At 31.6% G+C, this 13,062-nt stretch overlaps 1 protein-coding gene across 1 annotated transcript; it reads right to left on the bottom strand.

The window, feature by feature from the left end:
• Window positions 1-850: 850 nt before the first annotated feature.
• On the bottom strand, window positions 851-9,876 carry LOC122505760 (serine/threonine-protein kinase rio2-like). Its single transcript, XM_043617574.1, has 2 exons — window positions 9,637-9,876; window positions 851-1,711 (listed from the first exon to the last, which is right to left on the bottom strand). Exon 2 carries the CDS (start codon window positions 1,706-1,708, stop codon window positions 1,082-1,084), a length of 627 nt encoding a protein of 208 aa, XP_043473509.1. The 5' UTR covers window positions 1,709-1,711; window positions 9,637-9,876; the 3' UTR covers window positions 851-1,081.
• Between the last annotated feature and the right edge of the window lie 3,186 nt (window positions 9,877-13,062).

Raw genomic sequence — 13,062 nt, 5'->3', positions numbered from 1 at the left:
TGCCCGAATAGCTAATTATTTCAAGGGAAAAAGGGGAGGGAAGGATATTAATTTGACAACGGAATTATTTAATTACACATTTATTTAACTTACGTCGATATCCGTAGCGTAATTGCACAGTATTCACTAGCCGACAGTCAAGGCGATTTACAGGGAAGGATGCACGTTGTCACAAAAACGAGAGCTAAATCACAAGTGTCGCGTCTGCTCGCGAATCCGGCGATTGACACCCTCGAGGCCCTTCGGCTGTTTCCGGGTTCAATCGCCTGATTCGCAGCAGACGCGGGAAAATTCGTAACGTCACGTTACACCCCCCTTCCCCTAAACGGAACGAAGTGTAACCCCTCATAACAACAAAAATTTTCTATTGATTTTCTAATAATTCTTCGTAATTAGTATCGAGAACTATAAGTTCAGTATTTTCTTTAACATTTTTTGTTGTTTTTGTATAATTTTCCGCTAAACTATTTTCCAGAAATTCTTTGAGTTCTTCTCGACGTTTATCCCAATTCGCTCTTACGTACTTTCTCCTATTTTCCGCTGGCTCGCAGTAACCCGCTCGTGCTTTTAAATTTCTTCTTCCGCAAAATTCGTCGTGTACTAGGTAGTGCGTTTTCCAGACCTCTTTCTTGCAGAATCTGCAAATCCAAATCTCCATATTTTCCGCCATTTTCTGTAACAGTTTTAAAAGAAGAATTTTTTCCTTTTTTTTAAAAAAAAAAAAAATTTTTGATATATAAAAGTCTATTTTTCGAATGTAGACAAAAATTTTGTAATTATTTTCTTATTTTTATTTTCATTATTTTTATTTTATTTATTTTTTCCTTTTGATTAATAGCACAATTCAGTGTAATTTTAATTTGATTTTATTCGTTTATTTTCTTATTTGTTACACAGTATGAAATGTAGGATCTTAACGTGATACATTTTTTGTTTTGTCTTCACGTGAAATGAAAAAAAGTAATTTTTGTTTAATGAAAAATAAAAAGTTGGTATTATGTCTGAACTTAAAATCTGGTTGTTTGTTTAAGTTTTTAATGTAAAGTATAAATGAAAGAAAAGAGAGAAAAGGATTTTGTTTTTATTTTTTGGTATTGTTTTCCATTTTTGATTTTTGGTTTTTGATGAATTCTTCTACCAGCTTCTGGTTTTTTTCACGTTCTTCCTTCCATTGTTTCTCTATTTCCTGTCTTTCTTCTGTACGGCTTTCCATGATGGCTCTGCGAGTGACTCTCCATGCCAACTTTCCTAAGAAGACTCTTCTTTCATTTTCGTAGGTATAGGGTTGATGATTAAAATTGATTTGTTCTTCGTCTATTATGGAGTAAAAATCGTCGTCAGAACTGCTTTCTTTGTCGTTGTCATTTGGTTCGTGTTTTTGGAATTGTACAGTTATCACTGTTTCTGGTTCGCTATCTTCCTCAGAGCTGTTGTTTTCTCCTTCAGAGTTGTTGTCTTCCTCCTCTGAGTTGTTGTTTTCCGCTTCCGATCTTATTGCCATTTGAATGCTTGTTTTCCAAATATTAATTGTGTTAATGTCTTTTTTGAGTTCTTGGCGTCTTTCTTCCATTCTATTCCACTCTTCCTTCATGTTGTTCATTTTAATCGTGATTTCTTCTATTTCTTGTTGTAATCGTGTTTTTCTTTCTTCTAATTTTTCGATTTTTTCCTCGTTAGCTATTTTTCTGTTGGCTTTGTTGGCTTCCATTTTCTGTAAAGGAAATAAAAAATTTTCCATCATTTCTTAATTTTACATTCGTCAATGTGTAACGAAAGGAAAAAAAATAATCGTCTGTTTCGTTTATTTTTAAGTTTTACTATTTTTTTTATGATTTTCATTAAATTTTCATATAATTTTCCTAAGCTTTTCAATAAATTTTCGTTTAATTTTCCTACGATTTTCATTAAATTTTCATAAAATTTTCGTCAAGTTTCTATGAAAATTTTCTTATTTTTTAGCAAATTCCTTTGTTTTCCTGAAATTTTTCTTTAATTTTTATTTGATTTTCGTATTATTTTATTTAATTCTAACTCATTTTCCTGAAAATTTTCTTTAATTTTCTTACAATTTTTATTTAATTGTATTTAATTTTTCTGAAACTTTTTCTAATTTTCATTTTCCACGAATTTTCGCAAATCATTTATATTCCATGATCCTATCGATTTTCCTCGAATTTTTCCTAATTCGTACATTGTGGGGGAAATTTTTCGAATGATTTTATATGGACCTTCGAAATCTTTTTTCAATTTTCGCGCAATTCCTAAATCTTTGCTGGAAAGGGATTTGTCTTTTTTCCAGACTAGATCTTCTACTTCGAATTCTAATTTTTGTCTACGCAAATTGTAATATTTCGCTTGATTTTCGTTCGCTTTGTCTAAATTTCGCTGAACTTCGTCCTTAATAATTTGTAAGCGTCTCAGTCTTTCTGTCCACTTGTCAACTTCCTGAAATTCAATTTCGTCCGGATTTTCGAAATCTTTTTTCAGTGTTTGAAAAGGTTGAAGCTCACGACCTAAATTGAGGAAAGCTGGTGAAAATTTTGTCGAGGAATGTTTCGAGGTATTTAAAGCAAATTGTAGATCGTCGATGTCTTTATCCCAAAGATTCTGTTCCTTATCTAAATAAGCTTTAATTGCCGTTTTAATCGATCTATTAGACCTTTCGGTCGGGTTTGCTTGCGGGTAGTATTTTGGCGTAAAAGAGTGTCTTATTCCGAATTTTTCCGACATTTCTCGTATCACTTTATTGGCATATTCTGTGCCATTGTCGGAGACTAAAATTCTGGGCGTTCCCCATCTGGAAATTACTCTTTTATGAAACTCTGCTTCGATAGTTTTTCCGTCTGCCTTCTTAATTGGAATTATTTCCACCCATTTTGTGAAAATGTCCAGAAATACTAAAATATATTTATTTCGATTTTTCGATAAGGGTAATGGGCCTATTATATCGGAAGCAACCATCGTCCATGGTTCCTCCACGATTCGTTTACCCATTGGTCCTATTTTCGGTTTGTTATTTGCTTTTGTTTGTTGGCAAATTTTACATTTTCGAATATATTTTACTATTTCCGTGTACATTCCAGGCCAGAAAAAATTTTCGGAAATTCTATGGAAAGTTTTCTCCACGCCAAGGTGTCCTGCTTGCACGTTATCATGATTCTCGACTAATACCTGTTTTCTCAAATTTTCCGGAATTACTAATTTCCACGGATTTTCGTCTTTAAGGAGGGGTGATTTTAACGGATCGGGTCTATAAAAATATAATTGATTATCTCGAATTCGCCAATTTTCATGTTCTTGAGGTTTTGATTTTACTAATCTCATTTTCGTTTCGTACCAATTATTTTCTGTTTGATTTTCGCTACTTTCGATTTTTATTTCCTCGGAAATTTCTTGTTTTTCCTCGAAAACTCTCGACAACGCATCTGGAACTACGTTCGCTGAACCTTTTCGATATATTATTTCGAAATCATGTTCCGATAGTTCCAACGCCCATCTCGCCAAGCGTCCTGTAGGATTTTTCAAGTTGTGTAGCCATTTTAAAGCAATGTGATCAGTTATTACTTTAAAATGACTACCTTCTAAATATTGTCGAAATTTTCCTATAAACGTTTTCACCGCGAGACATTCCTTTTCTGTTGTCGAATATTTTCTCTCTGTTTCGCTTAAATTTTTACTTCCGTAAGCAACTACTACGTTTTTACCGTCAATGTCTTGTGTCAAAACTGCGCCTAGACCCGTGTCACTTGCGTCAGTTTCTAGTATGAAAGTGTGTTGAAAATCAGGGGGGTTTAAGATCGGAGCTGTCGTCAACAACTCGATCAGTTGTAATTTTGCTATTTCCTGATTTTCGGTCCAAGCCCATTTTACATTTTTTCGTAGTAATTTTTGTAACGGTTCAATTATTTCAGCGAAATGTGGGATAAATCGTCGGTACCAGCTAACCATTCCTATAAAACGTTGTAACTGTTTGATAGTTTTAGGAGTCGGAAATTCTCGAATAGGTTTGACTTTGTCGTCATCGATTTGCAGTCCTCTTTCGTTAACTACGAAACCTAGGTATTTTACCTCTGCACAACCGAATTCGCTTTTTTCGAAATTAACCGTCAACCCTGCTTCTTTTAATTTTCCTAATACTATTTCCAGATATTTTATGTGTTCGTCAAACGTTTGAGAAACTATAATTATGTCGTCTAGATAACAGAAAACTTTAGGTTTGAGATCAGGCGTAATAATTTTGTCCATTAACCGCTGGAACGTTGCGGGAGCATTGCAAAGTCCAAACGGCATTCGTTTGTATTGGAACATTCCAAAACCAGGAACTACGAAAGCCGTTTTTTCCTTGGACTCTTCGCTCAACGGGATTTGATTATACGCCCACTTCAAATCGACTTTAGAAATGTATTTCGCGGCTCTGAGCATATCTAAAATTTCAGCCATTAGCGGAACCGGATACAGATCTTTTTTCGTGACTGCGTTGACTTTACGAAAGTCTAGGCACAATCTGTATGTTCCGTTCGCTTTCTTTATCATAACAATTGGATTCGACCAGTTGCTATTACTTGGCTCGATAATACCTTCGCGTAACATTCTTTTAATTTCCTTAATTATTTCCTCCTTAATTTTCGGCGAAACATAATAATATCTTTGTTTTATCGGCGCTGTACCCTGCGTGTCAATTACGTGTTCAGTCAAATGAGTAGCTTTCAAAATTTTCTCGGGGGGTGGTAATCTAATTTTTAAAAATTTATTTAAAAATTCTTGTTCTTCCTCGGACAATTCGACTAGTCCTGAACAAAATTCCGTTTCATCTAAACAACTCGATTTTCGCAATATTTTTTCCTGAATATTGTTGTTCATTATCGCGTTGTTTTTGAAATTAATCCATTTCGTATTTAACGGTATACGAAATTTATTTCCAATCGCCATAGAATTTTTTGATTCTAATTTTTCCGATTTAATCGCCATATGATATTTCGATTTTAATTTTTCCGATTTTTCATTTTCTGTTTTTTGCGAATTTTCTCGTTTTCGCCAAATTTTCGAACTTATTTCGCGTTCTCTAATTTTTTTGTTCAATTCCGCTTTTTTATACCAATTTTTCTTACAGGGATTGTCGATTGGGAATAAAAATGGTTCATCAGTCTCGTCAAGACCTGAGTCCATATCTAAATTATCAAATCTGTTTGATAATGGGATATCCATTAATTTTGGAGGAATTTTTCGGGGTTTTGGAATTGGAATTTGGGTAGGTGTTTTCGACTGTTGTAAGGGTTGTCTTGGTATAACTTTTGGAATTTTTCTTTCATTACTCGGGTCGACCCTTGGAAAATTTTTCGTAATTTTCCTACTATTTTCTGTATCGATACTTTTTAATTTTCCTAATTCGAATTTTTTCTCGAATTTTCCTACATTCTCTTTTTTATTCTCGAGATTTGGTTCAAAATTTTTTTCTGATTTTGACCTATTTTCTTGGGATTTTTGCGCGAAATTTTTCCTATTTTCTCTTTGTGAACTGGACCAACCTGTTTGTGATCCCACTTCTTGTTTTGTCAAAACAGTTTCGACCATTTTTTCGACTATTTTATTTTCCCTATCTCCGATTTTGTAACGTACGTTAGGCAAGTCTTTTATTGACCACGTGTCTGATTCGAAATCTAATTTCATTCCTAATTCGCGCATCATATCTATTCCTAAAATTGCATATTGTCTTAAACCTGGTACAATTCTGAAAGTCAAATTTTTTGTTATATTACCGATTTCTACCGGAATCGTAACTTTTCCTATAATTTGTAAACTTTCACCGTTGGCTGCTGTCACGAGTTTATTTTTTACTGGTTCTAATTTTACACCGTATAATTGTAAATATACCCAATTTTTGTGACCAAAAAATGAACTCGTAGCACCTGTGTCGATTAACGTTTCGAAAATTGTATCTTGGTATTTAATGTTAGTGAAAAATCGTAAATCTTTCACCAATGTTTCGCAACTTTCAGGTAATTCAATATTTTTTGGGGATACTGAATTTTTCAGTACCCCCTCTACTCGTTTCCCTGATTTTCCGACCTACAATCTCTACGAATGTGCCCTACTTTTCCGCAACCGTAGCATTTTTTCGGATGACTTTTCTCGTTTTGGTTCGTCTTGGAAGTATTACCATTCCCTGCAGAAGAACGGTTTGGTACTGCCACTTGAAGACTATTTTTCGAATTATTATTGTCACCTGAAGGACCTTCTAACATTTTCTGACCATTACTACCGTTTGTAGTTGCGTCAGGTGGGAAAGTAATTTTCGGCTGATTTCTTTGGGGATAATTTCCCGAAGAATTTGATTGGAATCTCGAGTTTCCACCAAACTTTCTAGAATTTTCGTTATTTCCCTGATTCGTATTTTGTTTCGATTTATCATTAGAAAAGTTTTTATTCGTTGTTATTTTCAAATATTGTCCGCGAATTTTCGACTTATTTCTTTCAATTTCGAATTCTTTACCTAAGCTTTCTAGTTCTTCAAACGTTTTAAAATCGTTTCTTTGAATGTACATCTTGTACTCTAGACGCAAATTTTCATATGCGCGACGTAATTCCCAGTGTAAACCTTTTCGCGGGTTTAATTTTCCGAATAGTTTTCTTATTCCAATCAAAAAGGTTTGAATTTCTTCGCCCTCTTTCTGATTGCAATATTTGATTTTCGTGTTAATTTCCTCGTAGAACTTTTCGTCTAAAAATGTTCTTTCGAATTCTTCACGAAAATCTTGTAAAGAAAACCAATTTCTTCTAACCGTCCTACACCATTCAAGGGCTTCGTCCGCTAATACTGCGTCAATATTTTCTAATACACGATTTTCTGGGATCTCGTAACCTTGCATAAATCTGTACAATTCTTCTAAAAATTGTACTGGGTTGTCCGTTTTGTTATTTCGAAATTTAACTGGCCAATTTGACATGATTTGAAAAGGTGTTTGTAACATGCCAAAAGGAAAATGATTATTGAAATTTCCAAAATGTCGATTGTTGTCGACTTGGGCATTTGGATTTTCAATTTCCGTACTTTCCGTGGAATTTTCTTCGAAATTTGGATTTTTATTTTTTGCTAAACTTTCCATCGCAATTTTCATTCGGTCTAATTCTAATCTAAGTTGATCTAATTCCTTATCGCGTATCGATATTTCATTTTTAAATTGATCTAACTCGGTTGATTTTTCTTTTAATTCCCGATGAAAATCAATATTTTTTCCTTTCGGAATAGTTCCTAACTTTTTGGGTTCGTACTCGATTTCTATTTCACTATCGTTCGGCCATTCGTAGTTAAATTCCTGATTTTTACTCTTATTTTTAAATTGGACATTTTGTCTTTTTTCCCTGATTTCGCGTCTTTCTGAGTCGAAATAATTATCTACTTTCGCTCGAAAACTATCTTCCGAATCGCTGTTATTTTGATTATTTTTATTTACCGAACTATGTGCCGAGGGTTTGTATTTTTCTTGCACAATTTTCCTATGTTCGCGTTCTAATTGTTTTTCTCTTTCGCGCAATTTTTCCCTTTCGTTTCTCAGCATTTCATCGTATGCTGTTAATTCGTTCCTACTTTTAATCATTTGATTATTTGTCCCTAAAAACGAATTAATATCAAAAGTTCCGTCTTTTGATTTTTCTGGAAAATTTTCCGTCACATTTTCCGATAATTTTCCTACAAAATTTTCTGTGACATTTTCCGGTACTTTTCCTATATTTCCAACAGTTTTCTTTATTCCGGCAAAGTACTGTTGTAATATACCGCGGTTTATTGGTACAGTTGTTGGGCCTGCATCTGGTAACCCTTGGTTACTGTTCTCCGAATGCATCAACTGCACACTCGCGTTCTTCGTATCTCTTGCCCTTAATTCTGGCAAGGATACGTTCCTTGTTGCTGCTCGTTTACTTGTTCCGCTTGGGAGGGGCATAGATTGGTTGAAATTAAAAAATTTCAATTTTTCGGGGGGCACGAGTTCAACGAGAGCACGAATCATTGTCTCGTGTCTCTCTATCGTGGCTTCTAAATCATTTGATTTCGCATTGTCTTGTGGGGGGGAATTTTGTTTGTGTGTGGGAGGGGCAGTTCCGCTCGCTGCGTTTGTTTCCTCAAAATCTGTTTCGCTCGCCGTTTCCGTTTCGCTTCCCGACATATTTTCTGTTTCTTTATTTTCCCGAATTCTTCTTGTATCCGATCGTAAAACACGTCTCGGATGCATTTGTGATTCAATTTTGAAAAATTAGAATAAGTTTAAATCGTTATTTAATCCATTCTACAAATTTCAACTTGCGCAAAAAGAAAAAATTTTCCGCTAATTATTGTTCAACGTCATGAACTATATGTGAGAAAAAGTTTCTATTGCTAAATCACAAATGTTCGAACTAATTTTTGTTAGTTTTCTCGGAATTTGCCGTATTTGTTTATTTTGTGCTTAAAAAAAAAAAATTATTACACGTTCATTTACCGAAAAACACTAAAAAGTTTAAATTGATACTTTTAACACACCCGGTATACGTTGCAAAAAGTTTTATTTTATTCCTAACTGTATAATATCGAAAAACAAAAGAAAAGAATTTTCACTTTTTGTCAACAATTAATTTTAATTTGTTATTAATTGTTATTAACTTTTAACGATATTTTACAATTGAATTTATATTTTATCGCACTACCGATTAAAATGTAACACCCGGTATAAGTCGGTTACCGTGTCAAAATTTTCTAAGTTTTATTCTAAGTTTAAACTTTAGAGACACCCGGTATAAGTATCGATTTTCCGTAATTATATTTTCCTTACTTTTAGTTAATTTTTATTTGACACCGTGTATACGAATTTTATTTCTAAATTTTGACAGAATTATTTCTCGATTAATTCGCGAATTTGTAGTGTTTACGTTTTTCGTTACTACCTTACGATACACTGTACGCGTCCTTGACAATCAAAACAAATGCTACCGGCGTCTTTCTATGACTAAATTTCTCCAAAATTAATCGATAAATTCACTTTTTCTTTTTAATTCTCGACTTTATTTTCTGTTCTTTTTTATAATTTTCACTAATTTTCGCTAATTTTCACGAATTTAGTCACGATTTCCAAGAATTTTTCACGATTAATTTTTACCGGTTTATTCGCGCACTTTTTCACAGAAATTTGTCATTGTCTGCGTCCGTCACAAAGAAAATTTGTCACATTTGTCCAAAATATACAGTACAAGAATGTTTAAAAATCAATAATATTCAACAATTTTCATGCACAAAATATAAATATGTTCAAATAAATATGGGAAACAGGAAAAGAAAGATTTGATTTCGAGGTTAGGCGACCATGAGGTGACAGGTGGGATTTTCAACAATTAAAAAATGATGAAAGAAAAATGAATTTTCTGGGATTTTCAACAAAACAAAGATGATGAAAAGTTACTTTGGGAATTTTCAACAAAACAAAGATGTTGAAAAAAGGTATTTCTGGAAATGTTCTTTACAGAAAAAGGAATGGAAAGATGGGTTTTTTCGTTGGGCGCCAATTTATAATTAGCTGCCCGAATAGCTAATTATTTCAAGGGAAAAAGGGGAGGGAAGGATATTAATTTGACAACGGAATTATTTAATTACACATTTATTTAACTTACGTCGATATCCGTAGCGTAATTGCACAGTATTCACTAGCCGACAGTCAAGGCGATTTACAGGGAAGGATGCACGTTGTCACAAAAACGAGAGCTAAATCACAAGTGTCGCGTCTGCTCGCGAATCCGGCGATTGACACCCTCGAGGCCCTTCGGCTGTTTCCGGGTTCAATCGCCTGATTCGCAGCAGACGCGGGAAAATTCGTAACGTCACGTTACAACGTATACACGAGAGCTAATAAAATACCGACGTTATTAACACAAGAGTGTGAGAAAGGTATTTACAGTATACGCGCTCGGATATAATATCGAGACGCTTATGATCTCTTTTCAGAATTTACGAGCTCCGATAATAATGCCAAAGAATGGAAAAATGTTTCCACCATTTTCAAATAGATTGCTTTCCCTTTTCCTATCGGTCATTATAACATTTAAGTAAGGTACGGAGGAATTTTTAAAATGCCAACTAAATTGTATATAGACACAAAAGCGATCGTTAAAATAAAAACACTGTGAATTTGCATAATGTTTCAATAATAGTGTTTTTCCAACATTAAATTAAAGGTGTGCGCAAACGTAAAATATGTAAATGAAATTTTTTTGACAATTAAAATTGTACTGAGAGGTAAAAATATTTATCTAAATATTTACTGTAAAAAAATAGAAAGTGAATTTGGTTCCCAACATGGATTAAATATTAAATATTAAATATTAAATATTAAACATTATTTGATCTTTAATTTTTAAGGACTCTAAATTTTTGTAAATCCTAGGGGTCGATTATGTAAATTGATTTCACTTTGATTTGAAATTCGAATTGACTTTGAGGACAAATTGATTTTAATGTAGAATTTGAATGAATTTTGGCGTTAAATTCATGATGCGACGCCATTACACTTTTGAATTTGCTTAAAACTTGTAAATCGTGGTTAGTTTTAAGAAATTCAAGATGGCGGATCCAAAATGGCGGACGAAAAAATTAAAATTCGTCTAAATTGACTGGAAACTTGTTAATCATGGGTTTTTAGTGTCGCGAATCATAAATTTAATGTTAGTTTTCACAAATTCAAGATGGTAACTCCAAAATGTCTGACAAAATATTAAAACTCAAATGGATTTACAAAAAAATTTATTTAAAAAAAAACTTATGAGACTTCAGGGTTGCTGATTACAAATTTGATATTTTTTTTTTTTTAAATCCAAGATGGTTAATTTAAAATGGATGACAAAAAAATTTAAATTCAGCTGAGTTTACGGGAAAATTGTTTAATCATGGATTTTCAGGGTCGCAGATCACAAATTTGGTGTTAGTTTTAAGAAATTCAAGATGGCGGATCCAGAATGTCGGAAGAAAAAATTAAAATTCAGTTGAATTAAATGAAAACTTGTTAGTCATGGGTTTTTAGTGACGCAGATCACAAATTTAATGTTAGTTTTCACAAATTCAAAATGGCCAATCCAAAATGACGAATGATAAAATTTAAACTAAGCTCTTCTTCATCATTTCAATTCAATTATTATTTTCAAAAATTTTTCACTAAAATTCTTCTTTAAATCCATTATTTTTAACAATTTTCAAAAAAATTCTTTGACAATTTTCAAATTCATTTGTTAGCAATATTCAATTTTACGAAATTTCAATTATTCGTAAATTTTTCTTCAATTAAATATATTTATCCTTCAATCAATTTTTATTAAAAAATTCTACTAGAATTCAATTATTTAAATATACAAAAATAAATAATTTATTTAATAATTGAATTTTTATTAAAAAATTCTACTAGAATTTAATTATTTAAATATACAAAAATAAATAATTTATTCAATAATTGAATTTTTATCAACAAAGTTTTAAATAATTGAATTCCTTGGACGAATTTTAATAAAAATTTTTTAAATAATTGAATTTCCTAGAAGAAATTTATTGCTTTTAAAAATAATTGAATTCTTGTGATGAATATTGTTATTTATGAAAATAATTGAATTTTGCAAAGCATTTTATTAAAATTGAAATTCCAAGGAGAAATTAATAACTTTTAAAAATAATTAAATTCTTGTAAAGAATATTTTTATTTATGAAAATAATTGAATTTTTCAAATCATTTTATTCAAATTCCTCAAAATAATTGAATTTTTAGTAATAATTTTGTTATTTATTGACATAATTGAATTCTTCCAAAGAATTTAAAAAAAAACATTTTTTTTAAATAATTGATTTTTTCGAAGAATTAAAATTAAATTTTTACGATTAATTACATTTTTTGAGCAATTCCTGTAAAATTGTATGAAAAATAATTGAAAACATGATTTACTAAAAGCTTGTTATTCATGGTTTTTCAGTATCGCTGATCACTAATTTGATGTTAGTTTTCAAAAATTCAAGATGGCTGATCCAAAATGGCGGACAAACAAATAAAAACTCAGCTGGATTATATAAAATTATTTCTAAATCTATATTTTTAATAATTTTCAACTAAAATTTAATAAGTTACTTAAATATTACACTGCACTTTATAAGATACGAAAGTGCTAAAATAAATTCTTTTATTTTATGACAAAAAAAAAATATGTTTTCTGTCCGTTTAGACACATTTAAGCCCTTAATTTAAAAAAAAAATTTTTTTAAATACATTTCCCTGATTACTGTGATTTTTTTTACTAAAACACGTGTATGGCATAAAATAAATTCCTGGAAGTCTTGTATTTCAGAGAAGTTCATATATATTATAATGGGTCAAGCGTGAGGGAGTGCAGTGCAGTGCTTAATTCATAATAATTCTATACGTGGGCGCGGTTTTAAAGCCACTATATATATATATATATATAGTAGGAGCGGTCTAGATTTATCAAATCGATATAACATACATTGTACAAGCAACAAATCGGCTTTAAGATTTTCGATATGGACCCCAGGAAAAGAAAAAGTTTAATTCTAAAGGGCTTAGGGCAAACAGAAATTCAAATCCTCAAGTTTCTAACTTATATTAACGATTTAAAGATTAAATTTTATCCTCCAATGGGAGAAATCTTTTTAGCTACTTATATATATATATATATATATATATATATATATATATATATATATATATATATATATATATATATATAGAATGTAACAAAACCAAAATTTCGAAAATTTTGATTTTAACAATTCCCAAGAGAAATTTTTGTCTGACTCTAAAATTTAATTCAAAAGTAGGGTAGAGGGCTCCAATAGATTTTTGTAACTATTTTTTTAATTTTTCAGTGAATTTTTGAATGGTGCCCAGGTGGAAAAGTTAACGTTAGCTAACGTTAACTAACGTTAGACTAACATTAGACTAACATTAGACTAACGTTAACTAACGTTATATAATCTGATATTAGTGATAAAAAAATGTCGTTAGACTAACGTTAGCCTAATGTTAGTCTAACGTTAGTTAACGTTCT

This window comes from Leptopilina heterotoma, unplaced genomic scaffold, assembly GCF_015476425.1.
Source record: "Leptopilina heterotoma isolate Lh14 unplaced genomic scaffold, ASM1547642v1 Lhet_369, whole genome shotgun sequence".
NCBI classification, from domain to species: Eukaryota; Metazoa; Arthropoda; class Insecta; order Hymenoptera; family Figitidae; genus Leptopilina; species Leptopilina heterotoma.
The sequence above is the reverse complement of the archived record's forward strand: the minus strand, read 5'-3'. Positions and strand labels throughout refer to the sequence as shown.

Coding starts and splice junctions, on each gene's coding strand:
- LOC122505760 (XM_043617574.1), bottom strand. CDS start 1,708: ATGGAAGCCAACAAAGCCAACAGAAAAATAGCTAACGAGGAAAAAATC.